We start from the raw sequence: 22,538 nt of genomic DNA on the forward strand, positions 1-22,538 counted from the left end.
TGTGTCGAGGGCTTGCCATAGGAAGGCATGACCAAATCCTCTCCCTCCACCATTTTAAACCCCAACCACCGCTTTCAACATTCCTCAACCAAAGTCAGGCACTGACTCACACCAGGATGGAGTGAGGAATATTGGAGTAAAGAGCATTTCCCAAGGACACAACACCATGCTAAAAAGGGCTTCAAGTCCTGCTCACTAGTGAATACTGGATCAGAGAGCCTGACCAATTCCGTCCACCAGGGTGAAAACTAACACTGAAACTGAAAACACTGGCCATGGATGAAACTGCCCACAAGTAAACTTGTTTGTCTTTGTTGTCCTCTAAACACCAGGGTGGGAAATGAGCTCAATCAGTCCACTTCAGAATTTACAGAAGAAGAAAACGCCAGTAAAAGTGTTAGCAATGCTACACATCCACATCAACATCCCAAGAAGTTAATGAGAAATGTGTTCATCCATAACACTATAATTTGGAGATGAGAAAGCAGGGTGTATGCCGGAAGGAGGGGGAAGGGCAGTGATAGAGGGTGGGGAGGTGAGGAGAGGCCTGTGTGAAAGGAGCATCAAGAATGTTAAGAACTTTAATAAATGTGTTTCTACAATACCATCACACTTCACAAAGGCTGAGAAATGCATGACAATGTTGGGAGAATTTTAACATCAACAAAACAAATCATTCTGTCGATAAGAATCCAAGAGTGGAAAGAATGTGAGCAAAGTGATAATTCATGAAGTGCACTTCTCTGTGTATGAAATGTGTGTGTGTGTGTGTATGCGTGTGTGTGAAGGTGTATCACTATGTGCGTCCATGCTTGTACACTGTAATACAGAAGAGCAAGGGAAAGGAGGTAATCAAAGAGAGTCAAGATGTATATGTTACATAATTAAAATTCATACAAAAACACATGAAATAAAACTAAATACACAAACAAGCAAGGAAATTACAACTAAAAAAAAATTAATAAAAGTCAGAGAGGAAAGGGCCTAAAATCCAATTTAATGATTTTCAAATCAAACAAGCTCCCAGCAAAATCAGAATCAGCCAAATGTTTATCAAGAAAAAAAAACATGATATGCACACTGCCTCTTTCTCAGTCACATGCACTCGCACACAAACCCAACTCATAAGTCATTCTTTTCACACACACAAATATTTTATCTGAAAAACTGATAACAAAGCCATCTTCTCAATCAAAGAGCAGTAGCATTAGTTACATTGTCATGTAACAACACACATACATCCATCCCGCATTCTCTCAAACTCCATCCAATACTGGTTAAAAGAATGCTCTTCAGCAAATGTCAGAAAATGGAATGTCGCGAATCTTGACAGTTTTTACCTTCAACTGTGGTTGTGCACCATAACCCCCACATTCACTTGTGTCTTTCAGCCCCTCACCCCTACCTTCCCTCTTCCAGCCATACAGAGTTTTCATGGGTAACCACAATGATTTAAGAAAAGAGGAATTGCTTCATGAACTCCCTGGTCAGCTTGTTTACTTACTGTGTCAAACTCATATTCCCCACCCTGTCTATCCCAACTAATGTGTACTAATACACAGTAATAGTATACTGGCATGGTATGCATGGGATACTATTACAAGTGAGCCACAGAATGAGTAATGGAAGTGCTCATGGAAAAGGGAGCAAATCAGAATTTCCAGAATTTGCCTGGGATCTGTCTCAGCACTGCTTTAGCCACAAAAACTGGTGAACAGGACCAAACTTGCTGGCTATGACTCGAAACGAATGAAAAGTTTACAGCTGCTTCCACTGTTCCAGTCACTTTTATCGTCTCTGTTCCATGTCCACCCTACCCACCCCACTCCCTCTTCCCAGTCACGATGGAGGAAGGGCGATATTTATCATCACTGGCAAGGCCGATTGGTAAGGACAGGCAATTAAGATTGTACTCGAACTCAGAACCCCATACAATCCACAATCAATACACTTGAACCTAGAACCCCATCCTATCCACAATACATTTGAACTCAGAAGCCCATACAATCCACAATTAATATACTTGAACCTAAAAGCCCATACAATCCACAGTTAATACCTTTGAACTCAAAACCCCATACAATCCACAATTAATATACTTGAACTCAGAACCCCATACAATCCACAATTAATACACTTGAACTCAAAACCCCATACAATCCACAATTAATACACTTGAACTCAGAACCTCATACAATCCACAATTAATACACTTGAACTCAGAACCCCATACAATCCAAAAGTGATACATTTGAACTCAGAACCCCATACAATCCACAATTAATACACTTGAACTCAGAACCCCATACAATCCACAATTAATATACTTGAACTCAGAACCCCATACAATCCAAAAGTAATACACTTGAACCTTGAAGCCCACACAATCAGAAGCCCACACAATCCAAAGGGAGAGTCAGGGGAGGGGTGGAGGCATCCCTCACACACAATATAACATTTTCTACCACAGAAACTCAAGTGCAAAGGGAGTAAGAATCCTGTAAGCATAGTACTGGAATTTTCGAGACTGAAGCCGCCTCTCCTCTATCCAACTTCCTCCCATTACCCACTGATTAATACTGACCCATGATGATGGAAGGAATCTGTGATAATTATTGGGGGGGGGGGGGGGGGGGGCAGGGGGGGGGGGGGGGGAATCAAATCCACCGCTTCAACCAAAGTGAAAATAGAAAAGAGTAAAACCAAGCGAAAATAAGCAAACAACAACAAAACCTTGCCAATTTAACATGAATACAGGAAACATAATGGTAAGCCAAAAGAAAGGGGCAACAATGTGGCTTGCAAAAGGGACATGAGCTTTATATGATGATGTTACATACCTCGGCTGCTTTTTCTGTTTCCAGTCTGCTGCCACTTTGTTTGTCTAGACAGACATATATTCTGAACATGAAAGGAGGTGAAAACCATGACCGATTATACACCAGTGAATTAAACAGTGTGTGCACAGTGTACAATTACACAGTGTATGCACTGTAAGTAAACTCAGATAAAATTTGCACTCAGCAAAGTGTATTGCCAATGCTGCGTGCATGTTTCTAAACATGACTGACATCAGAACATTCTACCACATTAACTCTCAACCATGCACTGACTGTTTTTCCTTGCAACTCAGTGCAAGATAATTTTCTCTCCATGACTTGATTGCACTGAAGTTTGCCTGTTTTCAAACAATAATTCCTTTCATAAATGAAGGAACAATTCAGAGTGATAACCAAAGGATACAAATTAAAATGAAGTGCCAACTTTTTTCTTCTTCTTCGTGGTTTTTTTTGTGTGTGTGTGTGTGTGTGTGTGTGTGTTTTTGGGTTTTTTTTGCATCAGTACATTCTGTTCTCTTTTTTGCCTGTTGTTTTCACCCGCCTTTTGCCTCCTTTGTGGCAAGGGCTGGAGCAAGGGGAGGGGATGACAGTGTGGGGAAGGGAGTATACTACGGAAGGTGAGAAACGCTGAATGCGAGTTAAGAATATTCTTCTTCAGGTCAAAACCATGACAGATTATACACCAGTGAATTACAGAGTGCATCCTTTAAAAGTAAACTCAAATCTGCACTCAGTGCAAAATGTATTGCCAATGCTGCATGCATGTTACTAAACATGACTGCCATGTATCACATTAACTCTCAACCATGTGCTGACTGTTTTTCAGTGCAACTCAGTACCTACCAACAAGATAACTTTCTCTCCATGACTAAACTGTACTGAGGTTTGCATGTTTTCAAACAAATAATTACAATCATAAGTGAAGCAACAAATCAGTGTGGTAGCCCAAGGATACACATTTAAATGAAGTACAAACTTTTTTTTCCCCCTATTATTCATATTAGATTCTGTTCTCTGGTTTGCCTGTTGTTGTCACCAATCTTTTGCCTCCTTTGTGGCAAGGGAGAGAGGGAGGGGAGGAGATGATAGTGTGGGGAAGGGGGCATAACATGGGAGGTGAGCAATGCTTTTTCACTGCTTAAAAAAAAAAAAAAATGTCCAGGGGGAATAAGTCAGATTAACAACTTTAAACAAACAAAATAATTTCATTTTCTATTTTTTTCCCCTTTGCTTCATTAACTTATTAACTTCTGCAGATGCAATTTCTGAATTCTTGCAGTTTTGCGATTTTATTTAATACCAAAACGAATTATTTACATTATACCTGCCACAGAATGAGGTAACAGCAGCAACATAAAAAAAAACAGGAAAAAAAAAGGGGTGGGGGGGGGGGGGAGCCAACAAAAAAACTACACTAACCAAGGAATCATTTTGATTTTGATATAATGCTTTATTCTTACTTCGATCTGTGAGAAGTAAAAGGAAAAAAGCTAACTCCCACAAACATGATATCATTCATGAAATATATCCCTCCAAAGATGAAACCATCGATCTGTCTATCTGTCTATTTGTCTATCTATCCTGTAGTCTGATAGACTGTGGAGGCACCACACATTTGGCAACCAGCCTCATTCACTCACGGTTGTCTGTCCTGACTGTCCAACTCAGGGGTTGACCTGTCCACTCTGAGATGTCCTCCTGTCTCTTCTTCTGCCTGCCTCTTCTGGACTACAATATGATCTGTAATGTACTACAGTATGATTTGATACCGAATTATGTCTATGTATGCATATGCATACATATCTGTATGTACATGTAGACATATGCATGCATGTGGGTATATGTGCAAATATGTATATGCATAAGGGTGTGTGTGTTTGGGGATGAGTGTGTGCATATGTGTGTGGGTGGGTGGGTGTGAGTGTGTGACAGTGTTCCCTTCATTATTTTTTTATGATGATGATGGTCCGTTGATTAGTATTATAATTATCATTAGTAGTAGTAGTAGTGGTAGTGGTAGTATTTACTATTGTTATTATTGTTGTGTCTTATCGTTACTGTTTTTGTTGTCACAAGGACAGATTGGAAGACAATTGGAAGGCAATGCCTAAAATCTTTATCCTTGAGTAATAAAGTTATTGAATCTTGAATCTTCTCCTTGCTCCCTGTACTCGTTTTATCTCATCTTTAACATTATAAGTCAATGATAGATGCTCATAGGTTCTTTACAATGGAGCTTAAATCTAAACTTTTCTTTCTCACTCGAGTTACTCAGAAAATGGATTACATCTCCCTAACAGAGCCAAACACTCTCACTAAAAAATTATCTTGTGCACAACAGCATAATTGGTTCCAGAAACTCTCATCAGCAACAGTAGTGGAGTTGGTAGTGAGAGTCAATGGAAAAGACAACCAGCACTTTCTCTTCATTTCTTCCTCAGTCACAACTGACATTCAAGGATAAATCAAAAAGTATTAAAAAACTGATGTTTTTTCCAGAAATCTCTAAAGGGATTTGTAATGTGATTCTGTGCGCTCTTGTATGTGTGTGTGTGTGTGAGTGTGTGTGTGCATGTGTGTGTGTGTGTGTGAGTGTGTGTGTGCACACGCATCTGTAATAATCAACCAGTAAAACTGCTGCTGCAGCTGCACTGCAAACGTTACTCATTAACAGTCCTTATTCAGTCTGATTTCTTTCGAGAGATGCTCAATCAACAAACCTCCACAAAAATATGAGTGGTAATATTGATTAGCCACCTACCTTAATTATGCCATATATATATATATATATATATATATATATATATATATATATATATATATATATATATACACACTTATTTTTTAGAAAAATTTTTAAAGAAAAATGAACAATGAATATTTCTTATTTCAAGGATTTATTTTTGTTAATTTTTTTTCTTATCATCAAAATTTAACAACAAAGTAATTTTTGTTAAATCAGTTTAACATTAGAAAAATTTTAAACCTGCTTTTTCAAACTGTACATCACCTTGACCAAGGAAGCAACAACCAAACAATACATTAAACAAAACTGATCATTCAACAAGTCTTGATAATTGATTGACATACAACAAGGCCAGATTACAATCTTAAAAAGGAAAGAAAATGTACCAGAAGTATATACTTTTAAAGTTTCTAGAAATCAGTAGTATTACTAGTAAAATTTTTTTTTTTAAAGAAATAATAATAATAATAATAATATTAACAAGAATATTCATAATAAATAAGACTAAAGAGGGAAAGTAGTCGGGAAACTTTTCTTGCACTGTTGTAGCAATACTTTCAAAAGAAGAAAAAGTAAATTAATTGCACAATAGGTACTTTAATTCTGATCACAAAAAAGGGGGCTGAGGAATTGGGGAGGGGGGGAGGGGGTGGGGAGGGGGTTATAAAACAAACACGAAAGGTGAAAAGCTTACACTGAAATTTGAAATGTTCTCTTCAATGGCACGTTTTCAAACTTTATGCTTGACTTCAAATGTTACCAAGCAAACAGCATGATCAACAAAGGTCACACCAGCCCAGTCCTAAAGATTGTATACAAAATTTACACTAGTCCTGAACAACAACAGAACAACGACAACAAAAAGAAACTATAGTATTTCCATTTTGGTTCAAATGGTGACCCTAACATTGTAACAATGTCATGTCCATTCAAACTTGCAAAAAAGTTCCACTCTCACACATGCACCTGTTCAAAACCCACCACAATAATAGGGTAAGCCACAAAATCCTTCACACACACACACACACACACACACATACATACACACACACATACACAAACACATACACAAACACAGATGATTCACAAGTCATCTTGTTCACTTCCCTGTAATCTGCCTCCTCCCTGCTTTTTTTTCAGTTGGGGGTGGGGGTAGGGGTCAGATAAACTATTCTATAGGAATATATTTAGTTCATATTCTGTGTCACTTTATCCTTTTGATAATAACATTCATTCTTCCTCAGTACCCACCCCATGATGATGCCGACTCCCAGTCATTACAATGTTCTATACCTTTGTAGTTCAACCATCACCTGCAGCCAATAAATATTTCCAGAGGTAACTGATTTTCCCAAACCAAATGAACAAATACTCATTTCTTTCACAATCAAGTGCAAGAAAAATAGTAACATTCATTGATTCAATATGTACACTGAAGTCGCAGCAATGGGATTTAATCAACTCTGATATCAAAACTTATTAAAACAGATTATGTTTCAAGCACAAATTAAAAAAAAAACAAAAAAAACCCGACAGCTCTTCTTATTGCTATTTTCATGTTTTGTTTTTCCATTTAAGATTCTTCTTCCTGAAAAGGGCTAAGAGGCTAATAAGAGTTAGCATTGTTCAGATGACCAGGATGTATCCAGTGCCTGCTTGTGTATCTCAGTGGCGATAGCTGCGATGACTGCTGCCCTGAGAGATCCCGTACTTATGTCTGCTGACCGAGGACTGTCCATAGGAGTAAGAGTCATAACCTCTGTCTTCATACACATGTTCAGAATATGCTAGGTAGTCTGGTGACTGTTGTTCAGAGTCATAGTCATAAGATCGACGGTCTCTGTAGCTGGAGGAGGCGGAGGTGTATTGGTCACAGTTTTCCCTGCTGTAGCGGCGCTCCCTGCGGAACGTCTCACTCCTGTGGGAGGAGGCTGAAGGGTAGGGCGCCACGTGCTTACCCGAGCCGTGCTGGTACTTGGAGTCTCTGTCTCGGTGCCGGTCCTTGTCCCTGCTGTACTTCTTCTCTCGCGGGTCCACCCGCCGCACTACGCTACTTAACACAGGTATCCGTGTGGCCACATTGGCCTCCTCTTCTTCCTCCTCCTCCTCGTCTTCTTCCTCCTCATCCATATCCCCTTCTCCTCCTGGAGTGAGTGTCATGAGGTTGGGGTTAGGAGCATAGGTGGAAGGAAGGTAGCCCCTGGTGGAGATCTTGTGGTGCTTCAACTTGTCCATAAAGCCCTGGCCTCCACGACCAGGACTGGAGGCTAAGGTGGCGATGGCGCTGACTTCCTCCACAGAGGACTGTGCCGGCTTGCTGTCCAACACAGGGGAGGAGCCCGGGGACGACACAGGCAAGGGCTCTGATGCAGGCATGTCCTCAGTACTGGGGGTCAGCTCCTTGAGAACAGAGTTGTTGCTCCTCATCCTCATGCTGACCGGAGGGAAGGGCATGTCTACCTGTGCTCCCGAATACTCCATGGTGGGGGAGTGCATCATCCCCTCGCCCTCTTCCATCGCCTCTCCAGCTTCTGGCCAGTTCTCTTTCTGGCCCGGAGATGTGTGCTCGTAGAAAGGACTGCTGGGCATGCTGAGGCCAGGAGAAGGCACAGGATGGGGGGGAGCGGCCACAGACACTGCCCGCGGACTGATGGGGGAAGGGGTGGCAGGGGGGGGCACTGTGATGGACTTGATGGGGGATATATGATGAGGCACAAGGGCAGAGGGCGACGACAGGGTGGGAACAGGAGATGACGGGTGAGCTGTAGGAGGGGGCGGCACTCCGTGTGGAGCCAGCGATGAGGGGGATGTGAGGGAAGGAATGCTGCGGTCAGGCATGGGGGATAATGGCGGTGGGATGACAAGCGGAGCTAATGAGGACGGGGCTCCCGGGGGAGGAACAGACGCTACCGGCATCGCAAGTGGTGGGAGAGAGGACAGAGGAGGAACCAGGCGCACAGGTGGCACAGGTAAGGGTGGTGGTGGTATTCCCAGAGAAGCCAGGGTGGACAACGGAGCTCCAAACCCCGGAATGGAAGGTGGTGGCACAGACGTGTCAGGTGGCTCCACCCTGGACGCCTTCTCTGCCTTCCACTCGGCCCATGACTTGGGCCTGGGACTCCCCTCTGGCGTTACCTCTTCCTCCTTTTCTGCTCTGTTGTTCCTCGGCATGGTCTGCTCCTTCATCTGGCTGGTCAGGCGAGTGAAGTTGGCCAGGAAACTGCTGTTCACACCACTGCTACTCTGTGAACTGCTCTTCTGTGTCTGCGAGATCAGGCGCGAGAGGAAGTCAATGGGGTTCTCTTTACGTTTCTCAAGCGGGGGTGGTGGGGGTGGCGGGGGGGAAGGGGAGCTTTCCGGCTCTTCATCCATGACTGGGGTGGTGGGTGGCTCATCCGTCAGAGGGGTGGAGCCACCCTCCTCACTGGGGAAGGGTTCCTCCGAGTCGGTCAGCACTCTGTTGGCAGAGAGGCGGTGACTGGAGCTGTTCCCGTTGTTGATGGGCTGAGGGATGTACACAGGGATGGGGTGTTCGTCCTCTGAGGCGCTGGAGCTGCCCATGGACTGCAGGGAGGGGATGAAGCTTGTCAGGCGGTTCTCCAGCTGGCTGACACCTGCACAAAGCAGTCGCTATGAGAACGTTACACTTCTCTCAGAAATCACCAGCATTTCTAAACCAAAAGAAATATGGAAAAACTGAGGGAGAAGGGGCTCAGCTTAAAGCACTGCACTTACCCATGCCAAGCACACAACCTCACTTTAAACAATATTTCAGCTTGAAACTTTGATCAGGAGGGTTTTACAGTAAATGAAGGTTTCAAGCTAAGATATTGGATTTTTTCTATACCCACTTTCAACACTACCCTGCTCCTATGTGTCGATGTACACTGTAGCATGTAATCCTCATGAGGATAACCAGAATCACTTCAGTTGATAATCAACAACATTACTTTTTTCTATTATATTTTCGTTGTTGCTATGGTCACCACTTTGCGGCAAATCAAACAAATTTCTAGCCACCTCTTCTGCACTGTACATACTTGAAGCCATGTTGACACACTAAAAAAATGTTTCGCTTTAAAATGAACAAAAAATAAAAAGCGCATCAAAACTGAGCCAAAACGAGCTGAGATATACCTTCAAACACTCTACAAGGCAGTTGCTAATTGCAAGGAATTCTGTGTACTCATGTGACCATCAAGACTGTAAATAATGCAGTTAGGCTTAAACCGTGGACTGCAGAGTAAAAGACTTAAGTTCAGGATGAAAGAAAGCTTCTTGTAACAAGGAACTGAAACCTGTTCAGTTCACAGTCAAACCTTAATAATGAAGTTAAACAGAAATAATAACAAACTTAAAAAAGGTATAAGGTTTAAATATATCTCAGGAAAGGATAATCATAAGTATAGCAGGAAACATGCATCAATGCATTTGGAAATGTTACGATAAAAAAAAATTTTAATTGCACAGCAAAACATATGAAGCAAATTACTGCTCTCATAAAAAGTATGACAACATAAAAATCACCAAAGACTGTGAACACCACCTCCTAACAGATCAAAAGATCACATTTCATTGTCCTAAAATGGTTATCATTAAACTGTGAACCAACAAAGAATGCATCAACAGACAATGTAAAAGAAGTGACTAGAAGAAAAGTGACTGTACAGGAAGACAGAGGATGAAACACAAAGTGATCGTCTACCTGAGAAGTTGTCGTCAGACGACCCTGAAGGTGATGCCATCCCATCACCTGTAAAACAAACAGCCGCAGTCCTTTATTATACAACAAGAACTAAACAAAAAATTAAGAGTTAAAACCAAAGACTGATTTACTATCCATACACAGGTACAGAAATTCACTGTTTGACACATGCAAAAGTAAAATGCAGTCTTCACATCTACAATGGAGATAATGTCAACACTCCCAGGTGAAAATACTAAGAGCAAAGTTAATTACCATCGATCCTAATAATGCCTGGTTTCTTCCCTAGAATTCTCTCTCTCTCTCTCTGAAGCAAATTTATAAATTACTATACCAAAATATCATCTGAACTCTGTGCTATGGACAGTGTCTTCAGCATCAAAACATCAAAGAGTCAAAGCGTCTCTCTCTCTGTCTCTCTCTCTCTCTCACACACACACACACACATACACACGCACACACACCTGCAATCCTTTTCTATAATGTCGGTGAACCAAACAGCCACTAATTCTTAAAAAGGTCTCTCAAGGATAACATATATGTGCAAATACACACACACACACATGCGCACACACACACATATATGTATGCAAAACAAACATGCACCAGACAAGCCAAGAATTCCGAAATAAGGACAACATCAACCACACTGCCACAGAAAATGAGGCCCACCATTCATACTGTCATCATTGCCAGAAAGAATGCCATCCGCGGAGGCAGGTTTGTACGGTAGATCAGGAGGGGTGCTTCCAGACGACGCATCTTGTGGAGGGGGGGAAACAGCTGGGCTGGGCAGAGTCTTCACCATTTCACTCAACTTCTTCTTCACCATGTTGATACGGGCGCCATAGCTCTTGTAGGCCTGCACACACATCGATTTGTTCACTGTTCTGTTGACAGCAATATCAAAACGTTTCGTTATCACCTTCTCCATGCCAATATGACAAAGCATGACTAGTAAAATCCTGAAAGTCATAGTCTCCTTGTGATCAAATTATCTTCAACAATAGTTCCTTCTTTCCTTTTTTTTTCAAATGTAAGCTCTTATCTTATGATTTAAATTTATGCCTTCAGGTATGCAAAATATTTCACATTTCATATATAAATCCACCACAGCCTGACCAAAATCAAACAAAAATATGAGGGAACTCAAGTGAGGTAATCCATTTTCATAAGCTGTACATGTGCATGCTATCATTTTCTGCCCAGTGCAGAAAGTAAAATGGACCAGTTTCAGTTTAAGGGGGTGTGATGTGTTTGGACAAATCTATACAAATACATGTTTCACCACATCTGCTAGGCAGATGCCTGACCAGCAGCATAAGCCAACGAGCTTTGTCTGGCCTTGAGTGCAAGCTTTAGTTATATATTTGTTTAGCTATCAGTTTCACAGCAGATTTCTTCCACAGAATTTTGCCAGAGAACAGCACTCTCGTTGCCATGGGTTCTTTTTCAGTGCACCAAATGCACGCTGTACACAGGACCTCAGCTGATTGTCTTATCCTAATGATCAGACACTCAGTTTGATTTTCCATTAAAACTTGGAAGAAAGGGCAAGAGTGGGATTCAAACCCACACCCTGACGGACTCTATATTGGCAGCCGAGCGTCTTACCATTCTGCCACCTTCCTCCCTTTCTGGACCAATACATCTTTAATATCAATACTCGATCAAACTTTGCATTTCAAAGTCCTTCCAATCCCTCCTCAAAACACCTATGGATATTTTTTCAGTGCAAGTACTGGTTTTATAAAGGAACTAACCTCTCATATCAATTTCAAGCAAGACACAGAATGATGCAAAGATTGAACCGACACTGCAGAACACAAACTCACACTGGCCACAATCCTGGCCTAGTTGAACCAATACTGCAGAAGAACAAAATAATCACACTGGCCACAATCCCGGTCTAGTTGAACCAACACTGCAGAAGGACACAAACTCACATTGGCAACAATCCTGGCCTCACTGTGCTGTTGGTTGTAAAAGTGTTCCGCTATGTGCAGCTGTGCCATCAAGTCCTTCCGTTCCTGCCTCAGCTTGTCCAGCCCTTCTGCCGTCTCCTCAAGGCGCAAACAGGACTCTTCAAAGTCAGTGGAAAACTCATTGCCATGGGCACGATCTGTAAGGAATCAACACAAGCCACTAGAGAAAGACTCTTCAAGTCAATAAAAAAATATATATATCGTACTGCCATGTTTCACAGCAAAATTACATGCATCAGAGTCAATACTAACCCCTTCAGTGCCCTGGGGTGGAAATTTCTGGCCCCTTCCAGTGTGCAAAAATGTGTGCCACGATAGAATTTTCTGTCTGAATCTTTGTAGTAATTTTCCTATCGTAAAATCATTATATTCATGTGAAATCATCACAACTCCATGGTGTTTTCATTTTTCTTTCAACAGTTTCAGTTTCAGTAGCTCAAGGAGGCGTCACTGTGTTCAACAAAGTATAGGCTATATACATACATATATATACATACACTTTCTTTTAGCAGTTTGCATCCAAGAATTTTTTTTTTAGTAATTACCCTCTATGACTAAAACATCCTTTGGCAAATTGTTGTCAATGAGCATTATAAAATATGCCTGCTACACAGCATTTTCATTCTCCTGCACAAGGTCACCACAAAATTCCCTGTGTCTGAAAAAAACATTTTTAATTAAAAAAACCCTTTGAACAGGTATTTTCCTCACTGCACAAACTCGTTAAAATATGGAAGGGGGAAGGGGTGTGGGGGGTATGTGTTGGGGGGTGGGGGGGATGCACAAGTTTCCAACTGAAAGTGTTAGACATACAAATCTGACTTACCTTTGAGCTGTTTGACAGCCTCAATGCTGGAGGCATCCAGCTTCAGATGGGACACCTTCTGTACACTGTTATCCACCTCTGAAGCCTGCTTCTTGTAGGACTGCATTTTTGAAATCAGGTCAGCCGGCTGTAACACACACATGCCACATGGCAACAACATGACTTAAATCTACCCCGGTTCCATTCATGCAAGGAAAAAAAAATATGTGTCTTTTGTAAAGAACCAAACCTTCAATCAATGTTCTCTTGGTCGTTAAGAATAGGAGAGACAGACAAAGAATATCTTTTGTCAAATTGTGTGATGTATTATTTGCATCAAGAATAGGAGAACTCAGAAGGAGGCAATTTGAAGACATTAACAAAATCCAATTTTCGTAATCTAAAATACCAACACAATTCAAATCAATGAGAAAGAGTTTGTTCTCTGCAGTTTCCCTTCAGTAAATAAAAGCTTTTTGTTCTCCTCTTACTTTTTTCAAAGACAAAGAAATGATGTTTGACCATTTCAGTGCAAACTATCATGATACATCACATTTCAATCTTTTATCCTTCCCCCCAAAAAAGATACATCCAAGCAAGGTAACACTAACAGTCATTTGTAAGGTTGTTTGGGGTTTTTTTTTAATCATACACGTTTGTTCTAAGTTTCTACATCCTGAAATTTATTAACAAATCATAAAGAATTTTGTAGTTAGATTTCATTGTAACAGCATGCTATCTAGTCACAACTCTTTTCAGGTGTTCCAAAAGTAATTGGAATTACCACTGAAGACCCTAAGTTATAAATCTAAGTAACATTCAGAGACAAACAGCCGTCCATCCAACAACAACTCACATTTAGAGACAAACGGCCTTCCATCCAATAGCAACTCACATTTAGAGACAAACGGGTTTCCATCCAATAATTACTCACATTTAAAGACAAAATTGCTTTCCATCCAATAACTCACATTTACTGACTTAGAGACAAAATGCTTTCTGTCCAATAACAGATATTCTCTTGCACAAAACACCATAATTATGTTACAATTTTACTGCAACTAATCTCTTGACTACCTCTGTTTACCTTGAAGGCAGCCAATGTTTCTTCACTGGGGGCGTCATCATCTTTTTTTGTCTCTTCCTTGGCAGATGCTGTAGAGCTGCCTGTGTCCTCACCAGCATCAGAGTCTTTGGTGACAGAACTTTTTGCAGCCGTTTCCGCTTTCTTCTCCTTCCCCTTTCCCTTCTGCTTTTCTTTCAACCTGTCCTTTGGCGTTGGACTGAAGGGCTTCTTGAAAACAGCTCCGTCCGCTTGTTTCCCATCTGTTTGACAAATCAATTTCCATAATTAAAACAATAATGTTGCCCTGTGGGTTGGGCACTGACAGAATAGACCCACTGCCCTGCCATGCATGTCGTAAGAGGCGACTAAGGCAGGACCACCTCGCCCGGAGGATAAAGGGGTTTGCGTAGGGTTAACTACCCTGCCTGTAAAAAAGACCAGTTACAGAAGCATCGACGACAAAGAACCAAAACATTCACCTGGGCAAGGAAGGGTCTCCGTCCCGGAGACTTATGACGTGGTGCAGTGAAAGCCGAAAGGAAGCTGCAAGGCTGACTCACCTTCTGACACCCAGGACAACGCGAGTAGCTACATGGAACATCAGGACGATGTATGAAGCAGGAAGAACCATCCAAGTAGCGAGAGAGATGAAAAACTACAGGATCGGAGTGCTAGGATTGAGTGAGGCAAGGTGGCTACAGTCAGGACAGATGAGACTTTCATCTGGAGAGCAACTGCTGTATTCAGGACACACAGAGGATGGAGCCCCCCACACTGAGGGTGTGGCGCTGATGCTGGCACTGGAGGCACAGGGGGCACTCATCGGCTGGGAACCTGTCAACTCTCGCATCATCACAGCCAAGTTTACCACCAAGAAGAATGACATCAGGCTGAACATCATCCAGTGCTATGCTCCCACCAATGATGCAGAAGAAGAGAATAACGATGACTTCCACCAACAACTACAGACAGTGATAGACTGAAGAGGAGCCAAAGACATAACAATACTGATGGGAGATTTCAACGCCAAGATCGGAAGGGACAACACCGGCTATGAGGACACCATGGGGACACACGGACTGGGACAGATGAATGAGAATGGTGAGCGCTTTGCAGACCTGTGCGCCCTGAGCCAGCTGGTGATAGGAGGAAGTATCTTCCCACACAAGTGCATCCACAAGGCCACATGGAGATCCCCGAACCACGTCACGGAGAACCAGATCGACCACATCTGCATTAGCCGCAAGTTCAGGAGATCATGGCAGGATTTACGAGTGATGAGAGGAACCGATGTGTCATCAGACCACCACCTTCTTACGACGACAGTGAGATTTCGCCTCAAGAGATTCACCAACGCCAACAACATACAGACAAGGTACAATGTTGGACTGCTCAGAAACATGGACGCACAAGTAGCATTCCAGATCAGCCTTTCCAACAGGTTCCAGGCACTACAAGAGCTGATCGAAGACAGTGAGATGGACATCGAGACACAGTGGGAACACAGCAAGGCACGACACATGTGAAGAGGTCCTTGGCAAGAAGAAAACTCAGCACAAGGAATGGATCTCTGCCAACGCCATCCACAAGCTGGAAACAAGGAAAGAGAAGAAAACTTTGCTGAACACAAGCAGAACAAGAGCAACTAAGCCAAAGGCACAGGAAGAGTACACAGCAGTGGACAGAGATGTAAAGAGGAGCATCAAGAAGGACAAGAAGCTGACGGGCAAGTTCCAGCAGACAGACAAGCCAGTGAAGGATAAGAACGGGAACCCACTAACAACAACCGAGGAACAGCTGAAACGATGGGCAGAACACTTCAGGGAGCTGCTGAACCGCCCCGCCCCTGACGCACCACCAGACATTCCACCCGCAGAGACAGAACTACCCATCAGCTGCGACAAACCCTCAAAGGCAGAGATCAAGAAGGCCATCATGACTCTGAGAAATGGGAAGGCTGCAGGGCCGGACGAGATACCAGTAGAAGCCATCAAAGCAGACATGGAAACAGCTGTCAATATGCTATACAGCCTCTTCAGCAAGATCTGGGAGAAGGAGGAGGTACCAGTCCAGTGGAAAGAAGGAATCATCATCAAGCTGCCGAAGAAAGGAGACCTCAGGACTGCAGCAACTACCAAGGGATCATGCTCCTGTCAAGGCCAGGCAAGGTTCTCAATAGGGTTCTACTGGAAAGGATGAAAGAAGCCACTGACCCCAAGCTCCAAGACCAGCAGGCAGGCTTCCGGCAGAACAAATCCTGTGCCGACCAGATCGCCAACCTGCGCATCATCATGGAGCAGTCGCTGGAGTGGAACTCACCCCTCTACATCAACTTCATAGATTATGAGAAGGCCTTCGACAGTGTGGACAGAGAGACGCTGTGGAAGCTGCTGAGGCACTACGGAGTCCCAGAGAAGATCATCTCCCTCATCCGGTGCACCTACCAGGACATGAGCTGCAGGATTGCCCACGCAGGCCAGCTGTCCGAAAGTTTTGAGGTGAAGACCAGAGTTCGCCAGGGATGCCTGCTGTCACCGTTCCTCTTCCTCCTGGTCATCGACTGGATCATGAAGACCACTACAACAGGCAAGAACAACGGTATACAGTGGACACTCTGGACACAGCTGGACGATCTCGACTTCGCTGACGACCTGGCGCTCCTGTCACACAACCACAGCCAGATGCACGACAAGACTACTCGCCTGGAGACCACGTCAGCCAGGACAGGGCTCAAGATCAACAAGAAGAAGACCGAGCTGATGAAGATCAACACCACTGCCAACACACCAGTCACAGTCGGTGGAGAGCCCATCAGGGAGGTGGAGTCTTTCGTCTACTTGGAAAGCGTGGTTGACCGACAGGGAGGCACGGACCAAGACGTCACTGCCAGAATCGGCAAGGCAAGAACAGCTTTCATCATGCTCAAGAACATCTGAGCATCTGGAGCAATCAGTATGAAAACCAAACTCCGCATCTTCAACTCCAATGTGAAGTCAATTCTGCTCTACGGATGCGAGACATGGCGGACAACACAGACGATGCAGCAGAAGATTCAGACATTCTTCAACACCTGTCTGAGGCGCATCTACAAGATCCGATGGCAGGAGAAGACCCGAAACGAAGATCTGTGGGAGCGAGCGGGACAGGAACCAGTAGCCAAGCAGATACTGCGGAGGAAGTGGGGTTGGATCGGACACACCCTCAGGAAGCCAGTGTCCAGCATCACACGCCAAGCCCTGACCTGGAACCCGCAGGGAAAGAGGAAGAGAGGCCGGCCTCGTAACAGCTGGAGGCGAGATACCGAGGCAGAGCTGAAGCAGCAAGGGACCAACTGGACTGGAATGGCCAGAACAGCCCAGAACAGAGTGCGATGGCGAGGGGTCGTTGATGGCCTATGCTCCACCAGGAGTGATGGGCATAATGAATGAATGAAAACAGTAATGATTACTATTCGTCTTGTGACCAGTTTCAAAATATGACTGACAGCATCACAGCCAGCTTGTTCACAGAGGACTCTATAGTCAAACAACAAAAACAAAAAAACAAAAGCCACTGGAAGACACACAGATGACTGTATAGCCTGACAGACTGACTGAAGTGCAAGGCGACCCATTTAGGGTGTCACCTGCCTCAGTTCTTTTAAACCACTGGTCCAGTTAAGTCTACATTTACAATGACAATGCAAGTTTAAAGTTCAATATCATACCCAAATTTATCAATCAATCAATACTAACATGCAACCGATACTAACATCTAAGTCAGTGTTTATGTTAAAAGTACAATTATGACTGACGTTTGCCTTTGCTTTCTCAATGTCTTCTACAACACCTGCCAAAAGCAGCACATTGTGTAGATTTTTGTCGTCAGAACACATGTTGATTGCAACTGCAAGTAACTACTGCAACAGAGTTTCACCCGTTTGGCCTTCTTTCCACTGGAAAAAAAAAAGTGTTCAACAAATGGAAGATATCTGAAACTCATTTGACCAAACAATTCCTTAGATAAGATAAGATAAGATAAGATAAGAATAACTTTATTATCTCCAACTGGAGAAATTTGGTCAGGTGCATTATCACAACATAGACAAGTAAACAAGATGGGGACCATAACTGTAAAAGCCAACAACAGCCCCAACAAATATTACGAAGATACAAATGTAAAAAAATATCACATACATCGTTTCATACATACATCCACACACTGCAGGTAATAACTAGTATTCTTAATGTAAAAACAGAAAGAATTAAGAAACATTATTTGAATATAATTATAAACATAGCCTACTATACTGCACATTGATTATAATAGACAGATAAGATAAGAATAAAGATGAATTGCGGAAAACCACAACCAGATAATCAGCACACACCCGCACCGCACCCCCACCCACCCCACCCCCACCCCACACACGCGGATAACTTGATTAAACAAGAGTAATAAACATATGTTCTCAAATAAAAGCATTTCACATATTCGCTTTTAAAAACATTGCAATTAAAATTAATTCATGCTCTCACCAGTCTGTTTCTGTAAAAATGTGGTGCTGGTCTAAATATGTCATAATTATAATAACACTACTGAAGAATAACAAATGCATAACTTTACACTTACCCAAGACAGCCCTGAGTTCTGTGACAAAGTCTTTTTCAAACACTAGTCTCTCCTCCCAGACATTAAAAATTCGCTCAACCTTGGGTCTGATTGTTGCATCCCTGCACACATAGTGACAAAGTTGTTAAATCTCAACATGTCATTAATGTACAAGTGGTAAGCATTACTGTGCCTGATAAGATTGTATAGAATTTTGTTGTTATAAGTACTCCAAAAGTCCAACTGTCAAAAGGAGAAGTAAGTACTCCAAAAGTCTAACTGTCACAAGGATATGGATTATAAAAACATAACAATTATATCACACGCTAACTCTATAATGTAATAACGATGATAATTATCATAATAACAATAACTTATCTTAGCTGTAACTTAATATGTAAGATACAAACAACAGACGAAAAACTGTGTACGAAAAAGGAAATTAGAAATGCATTCTAGAAGTTACCTATCTTTTTTTTCACAACTGCAAGTAAAGAAGCACTCTTAAAATAATGACAAACAAAACTAAAAATCATGTGAATATGTGAGTAGTAGCCAATGAACTTGTAGTTGTAAACCCAGTGTTTACTTCAAAACTATGCCTGTATTATTTCATGAATATACCAACCTTACTAGCGCAGTAGCATCTTTGAGCAGTGGTTTAAATGCATTGACAAAAACTGTGGCCTTCTTTCGCTTGCATGTTTGAACCACATCATTGCAGAGGTAAAATAGAGTTAAGCGATGACTTGGTTTCACTGAAACAAAATGAAAGTTTACAGTCAATAAAACAAACATTAAAAACAAAAACATGTTAATAATGAACAATGCCAAAACAGTATCCAAGTGTTGTAATTTCCAGTAACAATACCAAGAATGTAAATTTGTAATGCAGTGATATAAATGCTGAACACAATGGTTCACCAATTTGAGTCCATCTTCAAACAGTTCATATCTAACCAATAAATTAAAAAAAACTTAGAGAAACATTTCAGATTTCCTCTAAAGCATGTTGTATAATTTCAAATAACAGGAAAAAGGTGGATAAAGTTTGGTGACAACCTTTCATTATTACTCAGTCTGTAATATTTCTTTACCAACTCCAAGCTAATGTGAACTTCAGCACAGTAAAGGGTTAAGCACTGAAGCAGACAGGCTTGTGTAACTTTGTCTTATATTCTTAACTGTTATTCAAACAAAATTTAATAAGCAAGGGTATCTCATTTACTTTTCACTGTTTAACACTAAATGATCTTGACCTTGTTCTTGCTTAAATTAATGTATGAAGTGGATGACACTTGATATGCTGGATTAGTGGATACACAGAATCTTATTTGAAAAAAATAATAAAGTCTTTGCTTTTCCAGTCAACAACATTTTTTTTTCCAACAAAGGCCAAGATAAGATAATCCTATAATGTAGTGTGTGTACACACACACATGCACACGTGTGCGCATGCAAGCCTGTGCACTGACTGGGACTGAGTCTTGTGCTGTCAGCATTAGCAGGGTTTTATCTGGAAATTCAAAAGTTTAGGGCACATGTCCCAGCTCAAGGAAAATAAATAACTTTTTTTTGGAAATACATACTAATAATAACACATATCTAGGTAAATGTATCCAGACAATTTTTTTGTTGTTGTTTCTTTGATTTTTTTTTTTTTTTTTTTAAATACTTTTCTCGTTTTCTGTTTGAAGGCATACTTTCATCTGGAGAAAAAGAAGAAACAACAATGTGGATTATTTACAGAACTTAAAAGGAACCTCAGTTGAAATGGACTAGTCTTTGCATTTGTGGTCCAGGCTGCTGTACACAAGTGATTATTCCCTTTGTGCTGGTGCATAACCATTGACAGAGAACTCTTGGTTCACCTTCCTTACACCTACCTGTCCACAGCAATAAAAAATGAAAAGTCATGCCTGAGCCCACAGTCTACCATCAGGAGCGATGAAAAACCAAGCAGCCATTGCCAAGGCAATAACCCTTTTTTTTTCCTTCAGTGGCTTGACCATGGAAGAGACCATCAGAATTAGTTCCCTTGAACTGGTGGGACATGGCTCTCACAGTGCTAAAGTAAACACCATCAGAATGAGCAATAACAATAAGCCGAATTAGTGTATACATCCCAAAATGAAATCAGTTCAGCAGTGCTTTCAAGTTTTATTACTCCATAAAACTGTAACAGTAAAAGCAAATCTTATAACTGGATGCATCTATTGAGGTCCTAACCACTTAGTGCCACATAGAACTTCCACAAAACGTTTTTGATAAAGTGCTCTTCTGACTGGTCATTTTGATGAGTAATCAGTCCAGTATCTGCATAGACGAGAGAGAGAGGCAGAGGCTGCCACCATGGCAGGACCTGTTAATCAGGGTTTGAGGCCCCATTTTGTCATGGTATTGTCCTTCGGACGCATCGGTTTTGATAACAATTGAAAACAGTCTGAATCTGTTAAAACTTGAATTATCAAGCTTCATTACATGCATGTCATTTTGATTTTGAAAGACATTCTACATGTACCAGTAACCAATGTGCATTGTACACTCCTGAACTGTAATGATGTAAAATGAACCCTGTTAATACTAGTAAAAAAAAATTATTAAAAAAAAAAAATATATATATATATGATCATGATGAATATGTAAGTACAGTGAGCATTTTCTGAAAATGAAAATTAGAAAACAGTGGAAGCATCAGGATCTTGTGAACACACATCTAAATTCTAATGAAAGTTTCTTGGAAAATTAACTGAAAATAATCAAAATACTTAAGTCTCTCATAACAATTAACATGTAAGTTATAAAAATCTAAGGGTTTTTCGGTGTGTTTTTTTGTGGGGGGGAGGGGGGTACATTTTTTTTGTTGTTTTTTGGTTTGTTTGTTTGTTTGTTGTTGTTTTTTTATTTGTTTGCTTTTGTTTGCTTGTTGTTTTTTGACTCCTTGTCCTTTTAACAAGAAATTACGTTTGAAATTTTAAGGCAAAAATACAGATAACCGGGAGTGGTGCACATAAACAGCCTGAAGTAGAATCCCATGAAGAGGCACCCTCGGGACCTGCATCGAAAAACAACTCTAAGTTAGTTACTAACTCTGAGAAAGTAATATATACTTTTAAATCGAGGCCTCAAGGCTCAAGTAGACAGGCCTGGGACGAGAGGAACACTGCACAACTTACCTGATTTTTTCATGACCTTGTACCACAGTTCCACTATGTGCGCATAATGGGTTTTGTGATGTATAATCCAAAGCGATAAACTCTGAATACTGTCCTGGGTGTTCATCACAGACATCAACTTCTTCTCAACACTCTCTTCGTTTAGCCCCATTGACGCCATATTGTTGAATGTTTGGGTCTGGCGAAGTGATTATCTTTCTTGAAATTTGTCACAAGTCCGTCTCAAAGAAAATGGTGCGTGTGACAGACATCAGTAATGCAATACGTCCATCATGTAAAACTGCATGTGCCCATTAATTCTCAGCACGCGCATGCAATTCCTTCCCTTCTGGGCAGACCTTTGATACTCCGAACTGTGAACATGCACACCCGAGAACTAAAATTTGGTCGCCATCTTGATCATCTCGAGACCAGCGTGATGTTGAAAAAGCAACCAAATTTTGATTTATTAACTTGATGAACAAGCGCACTTATTATTCGTGACTTTTCCTTGTCATAAGTCTTGTTTCAACAGAAAAGTGCAATTATAGTATTGTTTTTTTCTGAATGGATAATGACGTTTACATATGACGTCATAGAGAAGGGAACTTTCCCTCTGTGACCTCTTGAACCCAACACATGCAGC

The 22,538-nt window shown here is 41.6% G+C and overlaps 1 protein-coding gene across 1 annotated transcript; it reads right to left on the reverse strand.

Annotated features, from left to right (window-relative positions):
• Positions 1–5,701: 5,701 nt before the first annotated feature.
• Positions 5,702–22,312, reverse strand: LOC143282163 (uncharacterized). Its single transcript, XM_076587716.1, has 9 exons — positions 21,914–22,312; positions 19,366–19,495; positions 18,759–18,859; positions 14,169–14,407; positions 13,103–13,229; positions 12,238–12,413; positions 10,964–11,153; positions 10,292–10,339; positions 5,702–9,200 (listed from the first exon to the last, which is right to left on the reverse strand). Exons 1-9 carry the CDS (start codon positions 22,071–22,073, stop codon positions 7,252–7,254), a joined length of 3,120 nt encoding a protein of 1,039 aa, XP_076443831.1. The 5' UTR covers positions 22,074–22,312; the 3' UTR covers positions 5,702–7,251.
• Between the last annotated feature and the right edge of the window lie 226 nt (positions 22,313–22,538).

Source organism: Babylonia areolata, chromosome 5 (genome assembly GCF_041734735.1).
Source record: "Babylonia areolata isolate BAREFJ2019XMU chromosome 5, ASM4173473v1, whole genome shotgun sequence".
NCBI lineage: Eukaryota > Metazoa > Mollusca > Gastropoda > Neogastropoda > Buccinidae > Babylonia > Babylonia areolata.